Source organism: Vulpes vulpes, chromosome 6 (assembly GCF_048418805.1).
Source record: "Vulpes vulpes isolate BD-2025 chromosome 6, VulVul3, whole genome shotgun sequence".
NCBI classification, from domain to species: domain Eukaryota; kingdom Metazoa; phylum Chordata; class Mammalia; order Carnivora; family Canidae; genus Vulpes; species Vulpes vulpes.
In genome coordinates this window covers 45,213,469-45,235,106 of record NC_132785.1, presented here as the reverse complement: position 1 = coordinate 45,235,106, position 21,638 = coordinate 45,213,469, and the positions used below count along the sequence as shown (strand labels likewise).

The 21,638-nt window shown below is 43.7% G+C and overlaps 1 protein-coding gene and 1 non-coding gene across 2 annotated transcripts in view; both read left to right on the top strand.

Annotated features, from left to right (window-relative positions):
• Window positions 1–934: 934 nt before the first annotated feature.
• TRNAF-GAA (transfer RNA phenylalanine (anticodon GAA)) lies at window positions 935–1,007 on the top strand. Its single transcript has one exon. It is a non-coding gene; the product is annotated as a tRNA-Phe (tRNA).
• Window positions 1,008–1,321: 314 nt separating this feature from the next.
• Window positions 1,322–21,638, top strand: part of DCT (dopachrome tautomerase) — a 78,695-nt gene continuing 58,378 nt past the window's right edge. Inside the window, exons 1-3 of the mRNA XM_026003624.2 lie at window positions 1,322–1,341; window positions 6,648–6,795; window positions 7,142–7,277. Coding sequence (XP_025859409.1) covers window positions 7,238–7,277 — 40 coding nt within the window. The 5' untranslated portion in view covers window positions 1,322–1,341; window positions 6,648–6,795; window positions 7,142–7,237. The remainder of the gene's footprint in view (window positions 1,342–6,647; window positions 6,796–7,141; window positions 7,278–21,638) is intronic.

Here is a 21,638-nt window from a genome sequence, read left to right as displayed (position 1 = left end):
CACACTCAGCCCCACAAAGCCTCCGCAGATCGACGTCCACACCCGAGTTTCCTTGGGTCTCTTTCCTCTCCTTAGCCATGACTTCTTTTAAATCTCAAGCTCTACTCTTACCTGGATTTGACACAACAGAGGAGCTCAGGAAGCGACTCTCCACCTTAGAGACCGCAAAGTCTTCCAATATTCAATCTTTCACCCACCCCTCCCTTTTTTCCCCCCTTTCTTTCCCATTCGAATGCATTCACCCACCCATGCATCCCTCAAAATTGCCTGTGAAAGTTCCACTTAAATGCAAAGCTCTATGGGGCGGGCTAAAAGGGCGTTAAAATAGGTGAATCGTGACTTGCTTTTAGAGAATCACAAATTAATCGGAGAGGAAAAAAAAAAATATATATATATATAGAAAGAGCAATAGGCTGTTTGGGCTTTGCGGAATGTGTGTGGCGGGCACGCAGCGGATGCCCCGGGGACAGGTCTGGGGGTGCAGGAAGCAGCGCTGGCACCGGGGAAATGGGCGCTAATGGGCTCGCCGAGCTTTGTGCCAGGCCAGCTCGGTGCAAAGTGCTGGTAGGTTCGAGGCGGTTCCCAGGAGCGAGCGTCCCTGGCAGGCTGCGTTCGGCCCCACGCTCCGGCCCGCCCGTCCGCTCCCAGGCCCGGCAGGCGCGGGTCGGCGGGAAGGGCCTGGAGGCCGAGCCTGCGGGGACCCCCCCCCCCCCCCCCATGCCCGCGGTCGCTACTCAGAAGCCGGAAATGCGGACTGTGCTGGGGAGAGTCAGGGCGCGTCCGCGGCGGGCGGTCCGGGCCGTAAGGAGCGAGGCGGCACCCGGGCGGAACCGCGCCTGCGAGCGCCGGGAAGGCCCCTCCGAGCGGCCGCGGGCGACGGAAGGGGCGGGCGCAGAGCGCAGTAATAGCCCGTTCCACGGCCGAGCGGGAGGCCGCCGAAATAGCTCAGTTGGGAGAGCGTTAGACTGAAGATCTAAAGGTCCCTGGTTCGATCCCGGGTTTCGGCAACGCCCCTTTTTTACCCACGTGCAGTCAAATTTCGAGCGAATCCCTTCTCGGGGTAACCCAGCCCGTGAAGGCCGGCCCGCTTGAAAACCGGGACTCGAAGGGTCCGCGAAACGAGAAGCGGAAACGGCCTCTCCGGGCGCCCCCGGGGACCACGGCCGCGCGCACCCCACTTGCGGGGCGCCTTCCCGGAGGCGCTGCTGCGCGTGCGCGGATCGGAGCCCGGGCCGGGGAGGCGGGCGGGGGCGGGGCCGGGGAGCTCGGCGGCGCGGGGCCTGCAGCGCGCGGTTCCCGGGGCCGCCCTGGCTCGGGGCCTGGCGTGACGACGCTTTCCAGGTGTCTGGAGCGGCGAGAAGGAGACTTTCACCCCCATTGCATTCCCCGGAGCATCCATCCCAGTTGGAGAAGCTGTTAAACCTTGCACCCAAACAACTCTATGTAGAGCGTCGACCGTTGGTTCTCAAAGTGTGGTCCCCGGCCCAGCAGCCGCGTCTTCAACTGGAAACCAGCCAGGAATGCCGAGCTGCGCCCCGGCTCACATCGACTCCCTGCATCGGAAACCGGTTTCCAGCGCCAGGGGTTTTAACGAGCCCTGCGAGTGGGATTCTGAAGCAGCTCCGGGTTTGAGGACCCACTTATGTAGACGTCCCTTTGCATTTCTAAAAGGGCCCTTTCCTAAGACTGTTTCTGTGAACAAGGCTTTTCCTTTTGCTGTCTTGTATCCTCCAAGTCTGAAATAAAACTTTTGACACGTGCTCGAAATACATCTTTTTCTGAGTTTTTGCTTTCACAGTGAGTGTGTGTGTTGGGGGTGGGATCAGCTCTCCTGGCTAATCCTAAACCCTCCTATTCTATATAGTGTGGCTTCTGGGAGCTGAGCCAGGACCCAAGGGGAGCAAGCAGTTGCAAGGATGTAGATTTGAATTAAAGGAGGAAGAAATTTCAAGTGAGTTGCTGGTCAACACATGAAAGAAAGTAACTTCTGGAGTTTATGCAGTAGGCCTTGCATATCTAATGGTTCTGCTGTTTTGAATTAAAGGAGGAAGAAATTTCAAGTGAGTTGCTGGTCAACACATGAAAGAGTAACTTCTGGAGTTTATGCAGTAGGACTTGCATATCTAATGGTTCTGTTGTTTTGAGAGGGTACTTCGCATTTATGAAGTACTGTGTACTCTCAGGTTATTAATTCATTCATCAATTGAGCCTTAATTTTTGACTTCCCACTACGTGCCAGGAATTATTTGATCTGCATAATTACCTGATGAAGTATGCATCATTATCTTCATTTTACACATATTAGTCCTTGTAGGATTGCAAAGATTAAACCTAATGTGTATCAGGCATCTAACATCTGCTACCTCTTAAATGTTAGTATACCTGAATAATTGTTGGCATGTTTGGTTAAGATGTGTGCATAAAAATGAGGGGAGCTCTAGGAAGAAACTAAAAGCCTTTGCTGGTTCATCTGAAAAGCCATCATGGGGAAGTGGGTGTTGGTTGGGCCCTCAGAGGCAGATTTCTTGAACAGGGAAAAACCAAACAGGTGCAACCAGCTGTCTGCATGTTTACATGCAAGGGGCATGGCGGGGATACTGGAAGTGAGAGGGGCTGTTCATTTCATACAACCTGAGGGTTGGCTACCCTGCCGGGCAGACAATACTCTCAAGTATTTGCAACTGGACATTTGGTATTTGGGGAGGCTAGAGGCATATATCAGATTGGAAGTCTGAAGAGGAAAAGGTAAAAGGGGATCTTTGGGCAGGCCCCCACTGGGGTGTGGTTGTAAAGGTTTTGTTGGACTTGGGGGAGCAAGGAATGAACGCAAAGAAGATAGGCAGCATTTAAAATTGTTTATGTATGTATGTATATATTGTAAATTAATTATATAATACATACATTTTTTTTTTTTTTACCTTAAGAAGTCTAAAGATGTAACTTGCTCATTTTCATTGCTTTTCATTGACATGGGAAGTGCTCTGATAGATGTTAAACACTGTCACTTCCCAGAGTGAAGTCTGAGAAAGACAATGTGATTCGTCTCCTGGGGATTCCCTGACACCTGCACTGGGAGAGCTCTTTAGAACTGAGGAGGGGCATTTTTTTGTGTGTGTCTGTCGGCCATTTGTATGTCTTCTTTGGAGAAATGTCTGTTCATGTCTTCTGCCCATTTCTTGACTGGATTGTTTGTTTTTTGGGGTGTAAGAAGACATACACATGGCCATCAGACACATGAAACAATGCTCAATCAACATCAACTGTCATCAAGGAAATACAGATCCAAACCACAATGAGATACCAATCTACACCAGTTAGAATGGCTAAAATTAACAAGACAGGAAAGAACAAATGTTGGTGAGGATGTGCAAAAAGGGAAATCCTCTTACACTGTTGGTGGGAATGCAACCTGGTGCAGCCACTGTGGAGAAATAGTATGGAGGTTCCTCAAGAAGTTAAAAACAGAGCTATGCTACGATCCAGCAATTGCATTACTGGGTATTTACCCCAAAGATAGAGATGTAGTGAAATGATGGAACACCTGCACCCCAATGTTCATAGCAGCAATGTTCACAATAGCCAAACTGTGGAAGGAGCTGAGATATCTATCGACAGATAGATGAATAAAGATGTGGCATGTGTGTGTGTGTGTGTGTGTGTATACATATATATATATACACACACACACACACAATGGAATATTACTCAGCCATCAGAAAGGATGAGTACTTACCATTTACATCGACACGGATGGAACTGGAGGGTGTTATGCTCAGTGAAATAAGTCAACTGGAGAAAGACAATGGTCACATGGTTTCACTCATATGAGGAATAGAAGAAATAGCACAGAGGATCATAAGGCAAGGGAGGGGAAACTAAATAGGAAGTCATGAGAGGGTGACAAACCACAAGAGACTCTTAACTCTGGGAAACAAACTGAGGATCTCTGAAGGGGAGGTAGGTGGGGGGATGGGGTAACTGGGTGATGGGCATTAAGGAGGGCACGTGATGTGATGAGCACTGGATGTTATACGCAACTGATGAATTATGAAAACTACATCTGAAACTAATGATGTACTGTATGTTGGTTAGTTGAATTTATATTAAAAAAATTGGGGAGGGGGTGAAGGGTGAAGGTGTGGAGTTAGCCCTTTAGGAAAAAAATGCTTTCTATGGGAAGGATGTGATCACATTGCACATTTATCAGTTAATGCTCAGCCCAGTTCTCTATAGTCCCAAAAAGGTTCTGAACGTCCAGTCTTGCTTCAGGCCATTTATCCAGTGTGGAAGTAAGTGGAGAGGCATCTGCTCACATTTCCTTGACAAGTTTTTAGAAATAGAAAAAAAAGTTTTTAGAAAGAAACCTGGGATATCTGGCTCAGGTGACAAATTTCTAAGGGAGACACAAGCACATTGCTAAATGACGTTTATTCCTTAATTATCCTGGATACTGTATGCATTTTAGGCCAGAATTAAGATATAGTGAAGCTGTTATAATTATTACATATACAATAAAACTAGATGGGCATTTAATAATCCATTGGGGGCCTTTTGTGTAATCAATAGATACATCAATACTCATTTTATTAGTCTTGGGTGATGGGTCTACTTTTTTTTTAACTGTATAGTGGTTTATAGCTGTTTAGTTTTGTGTTATATTTGGTACTATCTTAGATTTATATGTTGAGCCTTGGTCAGAAATACAACTCCTGTTTGGATTTGCCTCAGATTCCAGGAACGTATGGGTCCTGCATGATAATCCTTACTATGTGGCGTCAGAATGGATTACCTTGTGTAAGTGTAGCTCACCGATCTAACTGAAATCTTGGAGTATTGTTTGCAGTCCTAGGTATTGGAGCCCAGGAAATGAAGCAGGAAGTTTGAGCAAAGGCAAGGGTAATAGACACCCAAGTCAGGTATTACTTCCGTAAATTCCAATTTCCATATATGAGTTGTCTTAATGCAGGGTGCACAAATATTTGACTATTCATTGCAGAAATATATTCTACAGTGCATTTTGAGCAATTCTTCTCCCTACATACTTATTGGGTCTCTATCAAGAATATCCAGAGTCACCGTTTCTGGAATGCTCTTACGTGCTGGGAATTCTGATGAGCATGTTTCATACATAATCCTACTAAACTTGTCAATAACTCCATCAGGTAGGAAGCATAGTTGAATATAAATGAAAAAAAAAAGTACGTAGGTGTGTCTTTATAAAAAGCCAGCATAATTCTGAGATGTATCAAAATGAAAAATGAGCCATAAATATAAAGGAGTAGTTTTTTTGTACACTGTGTTAGTGAGACTCATGTTACAGCATTTCATTCAGTTCTGATTAACTCAATTTAAGAGGAGTTAGCAAAGAAGAAAAACATGGTTAAGGAAGTCCTAGGAGATTTATTTTACTTTATTTTTTAAAGATTTTATTAATTTATTCATGAGGAACACAGAGAGAGGCAGAGACACAGGCAGAGGGAGAAACCAGCTCCCCTTGGGGAGCTGGATGCAGGACTCTATCCCAGGGCCCTGGGATCATGACCGGAACCAAAGGCAGACACTCAACCACTGAGCCACAAGGCATCCCGAGAAGATTTATTATAAAAATAATAAAAAATGGGGCGACTGGGTGTTGCAGTTGGTCAAGCTCCTGACTCTTGGTTTCAGCTCCGGTCCTGTTCTCAAGGTTGTGAGATCAGCCCTGTCTCCAGCTCATTGCTGGGGGTGTGGAGCCTGCTTGGGATTCTCTGCCTCTCCCTATATCCCTCCTGCTCAGGCTAACATGCTCTCTCTCTAACATCTTTACAAAACAAAAAAACAACAAAAGGATATGAAATAGACTTGCCAAGATAAAAGAAATCTAAGAGGAACTTGATTACACTCTTCAAATTACTGTTTTGCAGGAGTGTATGATTTCCAGGGAGATGCTACAAGAAGAACAGGTTTAGATGAAGGCAGGAAAGGTAAAGAGAGGAATTGTGATCAGATATTTGGCCCATTTTGTGATAGAAAAGAGTCTGACTAAGATAGGGTAGATTAGAGAATTGCTGTTAATAGTTTATCAGTGCTTCAGAAGACTGCTAGTCAACCTTCGGGATTTAAGGGAGGAAGAAAAAAAAAAAAAAACACTTTTTCCCACTACCTTCTTAGCTTCTCAGTTGGGGCCCTGGAATTTAGACGACAGAAGAGATTAACAAGAAAAGAACCTCAACAGGCAGAAGGTTATTAACTTGTGCACTGCACACACATGTGGGAATACCCAGTGATGAGTAGCTCAGACGGGTGGTTAGAACTTAGACTTCCATGGCATCTTAACAAAAGAATAATACATTTGTAGAGCAGTGACAAGACAAAGGAAAAAGACTACCGTTCTAGGGTGGCAAATGGTGGGAAGGTAAACGTATGGGAAACTAATGGCAGATAAGGCTAGTTAGTAAAGTTTGTTACATAGCTTCCTCTGGTGCCACTTGTAGGCTGATCAGGGCATACTCTTGTCTTTGGTGGTTAACTTCTGTCCTTCCTGGTAGGACATGGGGTTGGCGAGGAACTTCTTCACAAATTTATGTCCTGCTTTTGGGCAAATGGGGAAGAGCAGTCAGCTTCTTGTCAATTGGCTTCAGATTAAAATAATCTTTATGCTAAAGTAGCATGTTTTGGGTGGAGTATTCATACTCTTCAGACACTTTCAAAAAAATCGGAGTTGTGATTGTTTTCTAAGTGTTACTGCCGATAGGTCAGGAAGGAAGCAGGTGGGATAGCATGGTGTCGACTGAAAGAAAACCAGCCTCAAAGTAGGTTAGTAAATGCTTTATCAGTTGTCCTACACAGGATGACAGCCTGGGAGAGAGTCTTTCAGCTTGCTCCAGGCTCTGTTCTGAGGCTCGTTAGCTACAGGGGACCATAAATACAAAAAAAAAAAGGAAAAGGGTACACGTACTTGCAAATGATTCTCCAAATAGTTGTGCATCATAACGTATAATCTGTTTGCTCGGAAAAATTAAAGTTTCTGATTCCCATATGGACATGGGAAGACCCTTAAGTCATCTTAGGTTTCTATCATATCTGATTGTTCAAAAATATTGCCTGCTTGCCTCTGCTTAACTGGTTTTCCAGTTCATTCTGTTTTTGATTTCTCTTGAAGGTCATGTGAGATGGTCAAGGAGGATGACATCAGTCACCTGCGGCAGTTTTAGTGCACATTGGGGTGTGGACATTGCTGGCAGAGACCCTAAAAAGGATGGTGACCACATTGGGATGCATCCTATTCTCTCTTAATAGTAAGTGTGTCTAAAAACAATTTGGCATTTGAACCTGTCTGACATGAGTTAGTGTGCATGAGAAATCACGTACTCTAGTGAGACAAAAAATTTTAAAGGCACTTTGCATCCTGAGATAAACCAAGGCAGTCTTCCAGAGGATTCCCCCTGTCCAGTAAGAGTTCCCATAATAAATGAAACCATAGTTGTTCCTGAAGTTACTGGCTCTACATCAAAGATAATTTTATCCATGACAATTTCAATGTTGATGGTGACTTTTTAAGATAAAATACTGTGAAAAGAATCTCTTGTTTCCCCCTAGAAACAAACTAAATGTAAACTGGGTAATATTGCTTGTGTGTAGATGTGTGTGCATTTCAATTTTTTTTTTTTTTTTGGTTAATTTCAGTTTTTTTGCTTGCTTTTGTTTTTAAGCCACTCTTTTTAAAACTTGGACTCCCTTATTAAACTTCTTAGCGAGTAAACTACTTTCTTTCTTTTTTTTTTCCTAAATGCTTTTCTCAGAGAAAGTATCTACTTAAAGATGAACCCTGGTGTTAGGAAAGTGAAGATTTTGGGCCTCCAATAGAGTTTCAGGCAAATTGCAATGTGTGGAGATGAATATATGAAGCGCTGGCTGGATGTTGTGAGAATTCAGGAAAGAAGTTTGCTATCCCATTCTTGATGGCCTTGAATGAAGGTAATAGGCATATAAAGGGGAATCCTGAGAATGACATGAAAAGTACATCTCTATTTTAGCCCTGAGCCTCGTTCCCCTCTGCAGAGGCCAACATTGTTAGGAGCTTCTAGTATCTCCTACAGTAAATAATTTCCACATAGGCAGGTATGTCTATATATTTTATTTTATATGGTGTCATTACTCACACTATTATAAAGCTTTTAAAAGCATACATTACCTCTCCTTTTTTTCTTTTTCTTTTTTTTCTCTTAACCAGTTGTAAACCTGGGCTGAACTTTTAAGCCATATTTAGTGTCCAGTAAAGTATTCAGAGATAATCTCACCCAAGAGCAATGATGTTTTCATTCCCTAATTGAAGGAAGTTCTAAAGATACAATTGTAAAAGACTTTAATATTCCATCCATAAACTGTATCTAAATTCGATGGGTCTGATCTCTTATTTTAGGAACAATAATTAACAGAAAAAAATTGGTTTTATTCTTTTTCCAAAATGAAGCCCTGATTTGTGGAGTAGGTTAAGCTGTTATCAGGCAGGAATGAAATACAGGTATCCAGCAGCATGGAAACATTTTGCTTTTAAGCATTTTCTTATGTCAAGTTGGTAAATTGCTCAGAAAAAATAGAATCGGATGTTTGTTTATTCTACATCTTACTCCTCCAGCGTCTCCTCGAATTCATAGCTGTTTTTCAAATTCTCTCAAGTTTTGCTTCAGCATGAAACCTTTCCCACAGTTTAAGCTGATCCGGATCTCTCCTATTTTGACCTCCCAGAGAGCTCACAATCTATCGCTCACTGGGCATAGGACTCTGCTCCAGCTTTCACTTTCTGTTTTGAATGTGTGCTCATTTCCTTATGGCAAAACGCCACCTGCTGTAAAAGGCGGCTTTGGCTTCAGGAAGGGATACTTCAGAGTTTCCACGTTCCAGCAAGAAAATGCTAGTATTATTGAGCAGTGGTGGGGGCTGCAAGAGGGCAGGTGACCTGGGATGACTGGTCACCCTAGACGGTGGGGTGGTGCTGGGTTCACAGCATGAGAGAAAGAGGGTGAAAACAGCAGAGACGTGAAACCAGGCAGGCTTGGAGCAGGGCAGTCACAAATCCTCTCTTCTGTGGCGCTGGGGTGACGGTGGGAAGCAGAAGGGCAGCTCTGACAACTCATCTGGCAGGTTATGGCAGGGAATCCTCAGAAAAGGGCTTTTTATCTCAGGCACAGAGAGAAACTTCAAGCCAGCCTGAATACAACTCTGTTCCTTTGAAATCTGGGTTCTGAGCTGCCTGCGTGCTGGGCAATGGAGGGGTGTTACTCTCGGCCAATCTGGCTGCAGGATTGGAGTCACAGCCTTAACCTCTTGCACTGTGAAAGCAGGCAGATGAGACACCATCACTGTGAAGAGGAGGAAATGCATCCCAGCAGGAGGCGGAGGAGAAGGGGAAGGAAACCAAGCCCCCCTGTCTGCTGTGTGTGCCTGTGACACGGGGAGTGGTTCCTAGCGCAGCCCCTGGAGGCAGGTGCCTGAGCCTCAGCTCCGACTCCACCTGTTGGCTGAGTAGTTCTTTAGTTCCAGAACCCTGCTCAGTTTCAGCCTCTCCAGCTGCAAAATAGAGAAAAAGTAAACGACTTCTTTTCTTTTTTAAATTTTTTAAAATAAAATTAAAAAATTTTATTAAAGATTTTATTTATTTGAAAGAGACAGTGAACGAGAGAGAGAGAGAGAGAGAGAGAGAGAGAGAGCAAAAGCAGGGGCAGAGGGAGAGGGAGAAGCAGGCTCCTTGCTGAGCAGGAAGCCTGAGGTGGGCCTTATCCCAGGAATCTAGGATCATGACTTGAGTGGAAGACAGATGCTTAACAGAATGAGCCACCCAGACACCCAGACACATTTTCTAGCACTACGGTGAGATGGAAGCCTGTCACATAGGACAAGTGCTTAATGCCAGACACATGGCGTGTTCAGTAAGTGCACCTGCACTCCACTCCCGGCCCGGGGTGGCATTGTCCGCATCAGCTCTTCTGTCTCCCCAGGGAAGGCTAAGTGTTCCATCACAGCACCTTGTCCATGTAGCCATCTAGGTAATATTTTGTTGAATCTCACAGGTCCTTTTTTCCCTGGCTACTATTATTTCCTGAAGACCTGGATCCATGTTCATAGCAGAGAGCACCTAGCAGGTACTCAATGCCTATTTAGTCAACAATAATGGCAAATAGTTTTGCCCCAACTATTTACTGAAGGCCTCAGGAATTGGAAGGAATCTTGCTTACCTGACTGGGGATGTTCCACATATTTTCACAAAAAGTCTCAGGTTTCTGGGCACCCTGACTGGAACTCTTGCCTATCAGGTTTCTCTCATCTCCTACCTGGCCACATGGACCTAAACACCAGAATTGTGTTTAACATAACACACTCCACCTTTGCACAAATACATCTCCTCCCTTTACTCCCCTCCCCCATCAGGGTGGCTCACCACCATCTCAGCCCCTGGCTGTATTTGTTTTTATTAGATCCCCTACCAAGAGAATGAATTCTTCTGAGGGTCTAGACTGAGGTTTCTGTTCCTTTTCTCTGCTTTTATAGGATCTAGCCCTGTGCCAGAAACATTTCAGGTTCTCAAGCCATGCTTCTTGACATCTATGATTTGATGATAAGCAACTCTTTCAGAGGGACTGTAACGGTGGTGTGGTTAATCTAAGATTGTGGACTGTTTTCAGTATTTTCTTCTTTTGTTTATCTGTATTTTGCAAAATTGCTCATTTGTGTAGTTTAAAAAACAGGGTGCGAAAATGCTCTAACCCTACAACAAAGCAGAACAGGAGAGCAGGAAGCTGAGATTCTTCATTGGTCTCCATAATGAGCGTGGTTTGTCTTGATCTGATAGAGACAAGTTGAGGCATCTTGGAGGCTAGGATCTGCCAGAAGCACTAACCCGGGTTAACTTAGGCCACACACCCGTGAGCTAGGATCCTAGTCACACATCACATGGTGCCATTCCTTATAATGACATTCAATAAATATCTTCACAACAACAGCAGTAACATTCTCTCCATCTTTCAAGTTACTTAAGATGTTCTGACTGCTCTTTTAAGAGAAAGATTCAAATAACTTTTCAGATAAACACATGTTAAAAACCTTCCAGGTGTAACTGAGGAATTAAGAGCTACATAAAGGTTTTGTGAAAGCAAACAGTCCAACATAAATAGAAACACATCTTAATACTGGAAACATTTTACTTAATCCACCAATTATCACTTCATTCATTTCTGTGGGGTTACGAGCCTGTGCATGTGTTGGTCTTCAGCAGGTGAGCTTGGGAGGTCCCCTTTGAAGAGCAGCTGCTGGACACCACAGGCCTTGGCAGCTCCCAGAACATTATTCTGTCCATTATCCATGTTCTATCATCAGGTCCAGGCCTTTTGATGAAAAGATTCTTGAAGGTTGGACCTGTCAACTCTGGATCATAGACCATGTCTATTATTGACCTTTAGAGTGGCTGCCACATTTCTGTGCACATCCTTGGGTTCAGTGGGGGCCTTAGATAAAGAGCTTACTTTCTCTGTATGTAGGGTGATTTTGTGTCACTACCAGCCTCAGAGCTAGAAGCACAGCCCAACTTTTCCCTGGCGTTGAGGGCCATACTATTGCCAGCTGACACCTCTTTGGGATGCCTGATGAGGAGCTGAATGGACTTTAGATTTCAGTTTTCCATAGAGCCTCTGCTGGGGTGGCCAGTGGTATCTTTTCTTGAAGAGGGCAACCAGGTGCATGGGTGGCTCAGTCAGTGAAGACTGTTGGTTTCAGTTTAGGTCATGATTTCAAGGTCATGGGATCGCGCACTGCATTATGCTCCATGCTCAGCAGGGAGTCTGCTTGAAATTCTCTCTCTCCCTCTCCCTTTGCCCTTCCCCTTGCTTGTGCTCTCTCCCAAACAAACAAATAAATTTTTTAAATTTTTTATTATTTTTTAATTTTTTAAAAGATTTTACTTATTTATTCATCAGACACACACACACACACACACAGAGAGAGAGAGAGAGAGAGAGAGAGAGAGAGAGAGGAAGAGGCAGAGACACAAGCAGAGGGAAAAGCAGGCTCCATGCAGAGAGCCCAATGTGGGACTTGATCCTGGGTCTCCAGGATCCCACCCTGGGCTGAAGGCAGGTGCTAAACTGCTGAGCCACCCAGGCGTCCCAAAATAATTTTTTTTTTTAAAGAAGAGGGCAACCTACCATGAGCTATGGCATTTTGAAGTAGTGACATACTCTTAGCACTTCTTTGTGATTTACCATGCTATACCAACTTGAAGGTATAGAAGGGGTCACAATATTGGTAATAACTCAGAATTTACTGGCTTTTGCCCCAACTATTTACTGAAGGCCTCAGGAATTGGAAGGAATCTTGCTTACCTGACTGGGGATGTTCCACATATTTTCACAAAAAGTCTCAGGTTTCTGGGCACCCTGACTAGAACTCTTGCCTATCAGGTTTCTCTCATCTCCTACCTGGCCACATGGACCTTCCCATGCTTCGGCTGGACACTTACATGGGTACATTAGTGCCCTCAGGGTATTGAGTGTTGCTGGGCTCTCCATGGGAGAGCTGCTGGTGGCTCCCAGTTCTGATAGTCTTATGGTATAAAACAACCCACCAGCAGTGGATGGGAGATATGTCATCATCCCATATTCAGGACACTGGCTGGGCAGAGATTACTGAAATCTGGAAGGATAGGCCATATTCAAAACCCCACATAAATGCCATTGATTCTGCTTATAAGATGCACAATGGTTTAGAGCCCAGATTCTGGTGCCAGACTGCAGCCTAGCTTTGCATCTTGGCTTTGCCACTGACCTTATAGAGGAAGTCATAAATCTCTCCTTGCCTTAGTTCCCTCACCTGTAAAGTAGGGATAATAATAATAATTGCTAATAATAATAATATTTCCTTCATAGGATTTTTGTGATCATTAAATTCGTAATGTATGTAACCAAACCTTAGAGGCTGGCACATACTAAGCTCTAAAAAGGCATTTGTTATAGTACTGTGCCAATTATTTGTCACGTAAAAATATCTCAACTCCCGGAAAATTTAGTACAAAGACATAAATGGAATGAAATTATCCAAAGGAAGTATCATTTTAGTATTCTCGGCTATGCAGAGGCCTCCAGAATTGTGTTTAACATAACACACTCCACCTTTGCACAAAGCCCTGCAGAGGCAGAAGGAGCACCCCCTCTCCCTAAAATGAGACTAGAATGAAAGAGGCACGTTTCCCTGTGATACGAGGGAAAGATACAAGATGAGATGGGAAGTAATTCCAAAAACCCAGGAAAGGGGCCTGTATTCATTCACTGGGGCTGCCATGACCACAGACTTGGTAGCTATTGTCTCGCAGCTGTGAAAGCTGAGTTCCAAGATCAAGGTGTCAGCATGGTTGGCTCCTTCTGAGGCTCCGAAGGAGAATGGATTCTGTGCCTCTCACCTGGCTCCTGGTTGTTTGCTAGCAATCCCTTGGCGTACAGAGGCAGTACTTGATCTCTGCCTTCATCTTTACATGGTGTTCTCCCTCTATGTCTATCTGTGTCCACATTTTCCCTTTTTATAAGGACACCCGTTGTATCGGGTGATTACATCTGCAACAACTCTAGTTCCAAACATGGTGATATTCTGAGATACTGGGGGTTAGGACTTCAAACTCTGAATTTTGGCCCGGGGGCTGTGGGACGCAATTCAATCCATAATGAAATGCTGTTGGGGATCTCCAGAAACAACCCCTAAGGATGAACCAAGAGAAGATTCCATTATTTCTTGGGGGACAAACGTAACTGAGCAACACATGCTTCAAATGGAATAAAGTGTCTTTTGATTGAAGGAAAGGGTCACCAAGGAGCCTGCACAGTGATGCTGGCTCTCGGCTTACCTTCTCCCACTCCAGCATACTGGGCTCTGAGTCTATGCATCTGAAGGGCCCCAAAGCCATTTGCAAACAACACCAGTGAGGGGCTGGGCTGAACAAAGGCCGAGGACTGATAAGAAATGGCAGGCCCTGTGGCAAAGGTCCCAAGCTGGCCTGGTCCTGGATTCTCTGCAGCCACACATCCTTCTCATCCTGAGTGGACAGGAGACCATTTGCACAGTGGCTCCCTGGCATGCCTGCCACACTTTGTGCAGTGTTGCTTTTACTTATCCAGCCATTCTGAAGATGCTGAAGCCCACTGAACTTCTCTGTGTCTGTGAGGAGATTTGCTGGGTGGATCACAGCTTTCAAGAGAAAGTAAGGAACTGATATTTCATGGTTAGCCCCAATCACAGCTCATTTTGAGTTTTGCAGGTGAGAGTCCTTCCTGGGTAGACTGGAAGGAGACCGTCTTTTTGCTGGTATAAAGTGAGGGAGAGGGAGACAGTAATAAACTCATTTTACTGAATTTAAATCCACAGATGGGTTCCAAACTCTTTTTTTTTTTCTCTTTCCCCCACTCCCAAAGTGGTTTCCAGATTTTGTATACACATCCATACACACTAGCCTTGGATACATCAATGGTTATTGTTAACAAATCACTTTGATTTAGGCTTGGGGGAAATAAAAGATGATTAAAAAAGAAAGTTCTCAGGGTGCCTTGATGGCTCAGTTGGTTAAGCGTCTACCTTTGGCTCAGGTCATGATCTCAGGGTTCTGGGATCAAGCCCTGCATTGGTCTCCCTGCTCACCGGGGAGTCTGCTTCTCCTTCTCCCACTGCCCCTCCCTCCGATTTTATCTCACTCTCTCTCAAACAAATAAAATCTTTAAAAAAGATTCTCAGAATGTCTTCTGAAAAGTAAAATAATTTGGGGCCATTTCTCCCCAGCCAAAGGAGCAGGACAATTTAAACAACAGGAGGGAACTGGCTATTGTATGAATTTGCAGCAAAGCATAGGGGCTCATCTGGGGGTTTAAATACAGAAGGAAGTTCTCCTTCTCCCTTCAGACCAGGCCAAGTGTGTATCTGATCATATTGGTGCTGCTTAGAAATGGCATCGTTGTTCAACCTCAACTAGGCACTTAGCCAGGTGGGGGGGGGAGGATGGGAAGATGAAATGCTTAACAAAGAACTGTTGTTTTGCTTCTTAAGGAATGGGTCAACTCCAGTAGAAGCTGCCATATAAGTGATAAATGCACTTTGAAGATGCAGAGCCAAGATCCCCTACCCCTTGCTGGTGACTCTATTTTGTGAGCAAGTAAATGTCATGGAAATGAGCTTTTATTTGTCATCTTCTCTCAGCATCTTCCAAGACACAAAAAGCATACCTGAAGCTATGGACCTTCACATACCCTGGTTGTTTGACAGGCTAGTACTCATTGCAGCTCAGTTGTATCAGGAGAAGTGTGGACTCAATTCAGAAGATCTGAATTTGAATCCCAGCTCTGCCCATAACTGTGTGGCTATAAATCTTTGCTAAGGCGTCTAACTTCTTCAGGCTCATCTGTGCAATGTACACCTGCCACCTGGGATTGTTGTGAGCTGCAGATTATATTGTTCAGGTTCAAATGAAATCACATATGTTCACACACTCTGTAGGCTAGCAAAGCAGCTCTGAATGAAGGTTGTTATTATATGTTATTACGCTTTTATTATTTAGCACTGAATTCACAATGACTCTATCAAGGAAAAATAGCAATGGATAAGCAAAATGTAAGTATACTCATATAATAAAATATTGTTCAACCATAAAAAGGAATGAAGTCCTGATAATATGCTATAGCAAGGATGAACCTTGAAAACATAACGCTAAGTGAAAGAAATCACTCACAGAAAGACTACATATGATTCCATTTCTATGAAATATTTGAAATACACAAATCTATAGAGACAGAAAGTGGATTAGTGGTTGCTAAGGGCTGGGACAAAGTAGGGCTTGAGGGGGTGATAACTAATGAGTATGGAGTTTCTTTCTGCAGTAATGAAATGTTCTAAAATTGATTGTTGTGATGGCAGCAGAGCTCCGTGAATGCACCAAAAACCATCAAAGTGGGCACTTTAAACAGGTTAATTGTACCTCATATGAATTATAACTCAGTAAAGCCGTTACCTAAAAAACAAACAGCAGCAATTGAAATTACTATGGGTTTCTTAACCTGAAACAGAATCTTTCTTCATACTCATTAAAGATATTTGAGTTCCTTTACTCACAATTATCATAGCTAATCTTACTAAGAGCTAACAAAGAGTCAGGTTCTGTGTTGCAAGCATTGTCTGTTTCATGCTCACAACACAGGTTTTTGTCCTCCTTTTACAGATACGTAACAAAAGCTCAGAGAGGTTAAGCAGCTTACCCTAGATCACACAGCTAGTGAGTTTTCACAGTTGGGTTTGAGAGCAAACTGATGGACTCTCCAGCCTCCATTTTTCCCATGTGTCCTCACGTCTTCATTGAGAACGTATGTGAAAATGTTTTGGATTCTATTCTGTCTCTATGATCTTTCCACTAAGTTTAAGTGGATATGGCTAATCTAAATATTTACATGAGAAAAAATAAAGCAAAATCTACTTTTTTGGAGGAGTAATTATTCCAGATAAGTACAAACTTAGTACCAGCAATTCCATCTGACTTTATGTAATGGCAGGTGTATAATTTGATCTCAAGATCATTTGAGGAAGGTGTATGTTTCTTAGCCTTTTCTTCCACCTTCATAGAAAGCTGAGCTTCAGATGTTATTTAATGCCTACATGTTAACCCCTTTTCAGAGGAAAAAGGAAGGTAGGTTAAATTAACTGGGGGAATCATTCCAGATTTGTACAAGATTTGGGGTGTGCAGTATGGCCTTGTGCGAGAACTTGTCACTAATCCACAAGGCTATCTGCCATGAATCCCCTGTTTCTCCACACTCAGAACTGCTTTCCCTTTGATGCGGGGTCGGAGGCTGTTTGCAGCACCGTGGAAGGCCTCGCCACCAGAATAGATTAATTTTGTCATTACCCTTTCTCCATTTCTGTCTTTAACCAGAAAAAAGAGGTTAATTGTGTGCCATTTCTCAGGAGAATGAGGTATCAGCATTTTAATTCCTGATATTTTATGAATTGTGGGCAGCTAATTAAAACTTAAAGATTAGAGGAGCTATTTTGGCGAAGAGGCCATTTGCAGGCTTGTGAAATGAGGAGAACAAAGGGCTGTCTTTTCTTTTTCTTCCTACAGCTTAAATGAACCTTCATGCTGAAATAGAGCCTTGGATTGTTTTACATACTGAGGATTCATTGTATTGATTCTAATTTTAATTTTGCAGCAAGTGGCGCAGTATCTGAAAGGAACTGAGAGGTTACCATCGAGATCATTGGAATTGTGAAATAGCAAGATTTGTGTTTGGGGGCTCTCTTTGACCCTTCTTGACTTTTAAGAGACGTCTTAAAGTCAGAGAGGAACCACTCACAGATGCTGTTAGATGTCCTTAATTGCCATGTCAGAGCTCACTCTGTATTTAGATCATCTCTTCTGTTCTCTCTCCCTGCTGGAGTTGCTTCGTGGTGGATTAATGGACCTGCCATAAGCATTGGGCTTTGTCTCCGCTTCTTTCTTATCTGATTGACTTTCAAGCTATCTCATTTCTTTGGACAGCACTGAAATCACCAAAGGGCCCACATCTTTGGGATGTGAGTCAGGAAACCACCAGTCCCAACCCTACTTCATGCAAAGGACAAAGAAGATGCATCTTGGGTGGGTGCAGTCCCCACAGATGCGCTGCATTGCAAGCCAAGTGTGGGTGGATTTTTGCTCCTATCCACCTCCTGACTCTCTGTTCCCTTGAGCAGGACAGAACCCCCACAGTGGATTACAGTGGCCATGATTCAAATAATTCTATCTTAAGTTTCTTAGCCATGTGACTCAATTTACTTACTTCTGGATGTAAAATCATTTCTTCTTTCTAAGATGGGATTAAGTTAGGTGAGTTGAAGCAAGTGTCCAGTGCAAATTCATCACACGCAAAACCAGGCTGGACTTATCCTTTCTGTCCCCAGCCTCCTATTTTTTTCCTTCAATCCAAGAAGTAACTAGGGCTAAGAAATAACCAGAATGGGGGGGAGAGGGACAGGTCAAGCAATGGAGAAAGGCCGTTCTATCCACGCAGAAGAGTGTGGGCAAAGACTCTGAAACTGGAAAGAATCTGGTACATTCTAAGAATTGAAATAAGACCAGCAAGACTGAAGCTTGGTGATTAAGGAGAGGCACAGGGCAAGATGGAACTGCAGGGAGGGGAAGAGGCCAAGTCTTGGGGGGCCTTGAGTTCATGCTAAGGATTTGGGGTCTTCCCCTGTAAAGAACTAGGATCCATTCAGATATTCAGATTTAAGCCACAGGTGTGAGATGATCAAACCAGGATTTTAAATAATAACTCTAGAGGGGAATGACAATAAGTGTGGGAGATCTGTACAGAGGTTATGGGCCCTGCTCAGGCAATGGACAGCACTGAGTAGAACGTGGCATTGAGAGGGCACCTGGGTGGCTCAGTTGGTTAAACATCTGCTTTAGACTTAGTTCATGATCCCAGGCTCCTGGGATCGACCTCCATGTTGGGCTCTCTGCTCAGTGGGGAGTCTGCTTGTCTCCCTCTCCCTCTGCTTGCTCTTCTGCCTGCTTGTGCTCTCTCTGTGTCAAATCAATCAATACATATATATATACATATATATTTAAAGAACAAGGCATTGGTGAAAAAGTAGAGAAAAGTTTTGACAAAACTTTAGGAAGCATAATCAATAGTATTTGGTGATGGGTTGGCCAAGAGCATTCCTCTTTTCCTTTAGGAGGACAGGTGGAAAGGAGGAATTTATTGGAGATGAAGCCCAGATAGTGGATGGATGTTCACATGGACCTGGAATTGGACAAAGGCAAGAGTGGTAATGGTCAACTGTCAAAGTCTTCAGAGGATGAGTAAAAGTGATTGGAAGTTGGAAGAAGACAGAAAAGTATGAGATATTGTTGGCAGGTAGAATAAAACTCAAAGAGTGGAAGAGAAATGGTTCCGAAGCTCCTTCCCACCCATGCCACTCCACCACTTGCCCTCTTGTAATTTAGCAAATGATTACATCTGGGGACAATTACAGAAATTACATATGTAGTATGCCTTGAGATATCTTAGTTGCAATGGTGAATCTTCATACAAACTTTGTTTTTTAGAACATACTTTCAATATTAGTTTATTTTGCCTTTCCTTCAATGATCTTAAACATTACTTGGTTGGTAAAAATGGATTGCTTTTAAAAATTTATTCCTTTAAAAAGTTTTTTTTTCCTCCCATGGCAAATGAGAAAAACCATGAAATCTTTAACACAAAGAAGTATTGCTTAGTTCACTTACTTCGAATCATGTGGTTTTCATCAGACATATTTCCCTTCTGGGCTGCAGTTATAGAAGGTTTAAATTTAATGTAGAAAATAGCCTCCCCAATTTGTAACTCAGGCTCTCATTCTGCCAGTTTTCCTCCCCACCCACCCACCTCCACTTGACCATCATCTCTTTCTACTTTGAGTTAATTGGGGCTCAAAATACTTGCCAACAGATCCTGTTCCATAATAAGCCCTAACATGAGGTGTGGGAGTTGCAGGGACCACCTGAATCTGGGGTCTGAGTCTGCTTTAAAGTTAGAGACTGGGTGGCCAGCATTGGGAAGTTTGCTCTATGGCCTTATATTTGGGCTAGTGGCAGATACTGTATTTCTCACTTCTCTCTTTATAGTCTCTGGGTGACCTAAAGTTTGAGCCCTACAACTTTCAAATCTGTCTTTCCAGCCAAGAACTCATTCTTGCTGTCTGAACGCATATATCGAAGATCTCCCTTGGCGTGAGGGGGTACACACAGCATACCCCAACTCAACTTTCCATTCTCCCAGCTGAACTCTCACGTGAGCACCTAATAATGGTGGTCTAGACATCTGCTGGCTCCTTCTTGGCGATTGCCTGCATTGCTGCTGCAGCCTGAGGTCCAGCCTTTCTATAAATTCTTGAGATTTAAAATAGTTTTTCCTCTGGGTAGCAACCATAGAGCTTCTGAGGACCACCGCTCACCCTTCTTGAGATTTTGTAAGTCCTTCATTCCTTGTATTAAAACCCTTCATACTGACGGGGGCACTTGATGGGATGAGCACTGGGTGTTATGCTATATGTTGGCAAATCAAACTCCAACAAAACAAAACAAAACAAAACAACAAATGACATACCACAATTTACAAAAAATAAAAATAAGAATAAATAAAACCCTTCATGCTTGGAATACATAGGGTGGCTTCCTGACCAGTGCTGTCCAATTCTGTAATTATTAGTGGCCTCACCATCCACTCTGCTAGCTAAGGCTTAAGCTTGGGGAGGGTCCTTCACAAACCTGTCCCTCACTTCCCATGTCCAGTTGATTTCCAAGTTCTGCTTATTCTCTTGTACCTCCTTAATATAATGTGAACTTGTCTATCCTCTTCATTCCTCACTGTTGCCAGCTTGGTTTAGAAACTGATTTATTTAGTAATTTGATTATTTTAATGGGCTTCTAACTAATTTTTCTGCCTTCTGTATCTCCTTGAACCCCGTCTATTTTTTCCACACTCTTGTGAGATGAATCTTTCTAAAATACCGCTCTGATTATGTTACCTAAAGTCACTCAAACTCCTCACTGCCTTTAGTATACCAACCACACTCCTCTGCTTCCAACCACATTGAAGGTCTCAAGAGCACAGGCCTTACTCATTTCTTTGTCCTTCTCTGTGATCCGCCCTTTGCCTATTTACTCCCTGCTTTGCCAGGTTGACTCCTATTTACTGCAGGCAGGCACAGTCTTTCCTGACACTGTCCTGAAGTCTGGGTCACATGCCTCCTCCTATGCTATTATAGTCCTGGGAATGTGCAAAATCTTCAGCGACTCAACCCAGCCAAGGGATCCCCGTGGGTGATCTCCTGGGAGCTTGCTGCTGACTCCACTTACCTTAGATTCTGCAGTGGTCAGGCCTGCGTCTGCAGGCTGGAAGGGAGAAAAGAGGGCGAGGTTCAGAAAGTCAGCCTGAATTCATATATGGTGAGCCTACCTACTTCTGCTCTTGTGTCCCAGGGCGTAAGAAGTGACACAACATTGTTTTCATCTCTGACAGTCCTGCGTCCTTGAGGATGCCCAGGACTCATCAGAAAGGCACAGTCCTTCGCCCTGCACCATGAGTGACACAGAACCACAGAATGAGACAGAGGAAATGAGGATAACAGTCCTTTGCAGTTTTTAATGACACAGGTGAAATGGCACTTAACGGAGGAGCCAAACCAGCATTCTTGGGACGTGCTCGTGGTCTCTTCCATGCTTTTGCTCACACTGTTGCCTCCGCCTTGGAAAGCCCCTCTTCCTCCTTTCTGTGCATTCCATCTGTTTCACCTTCCTTTTCAAATCTTACTACATGAAGGAAGGGTCCCTGATTACGGTAGTCCCCACTAATCTCTCTCTCTTCTGAAGTTCTAATGGGCTTGGATACCTTGTTTGCACTCTGTTGCTTTAAATGATTCATGTGTTTCCTTACTATCTCCTAATTATTTTCACATGTATATACATTGACACGCACCCACAGCTGTATGTTTAGAGAAATATAATATTCATCGTGGCACCGTATTATAAATATCACAGAGATTGCTAAATGGGAAAATGAATGGGGATTATTTAAGATTGGGCAGAAGCATCCCAGGCTTAGTTAATGTTGGTG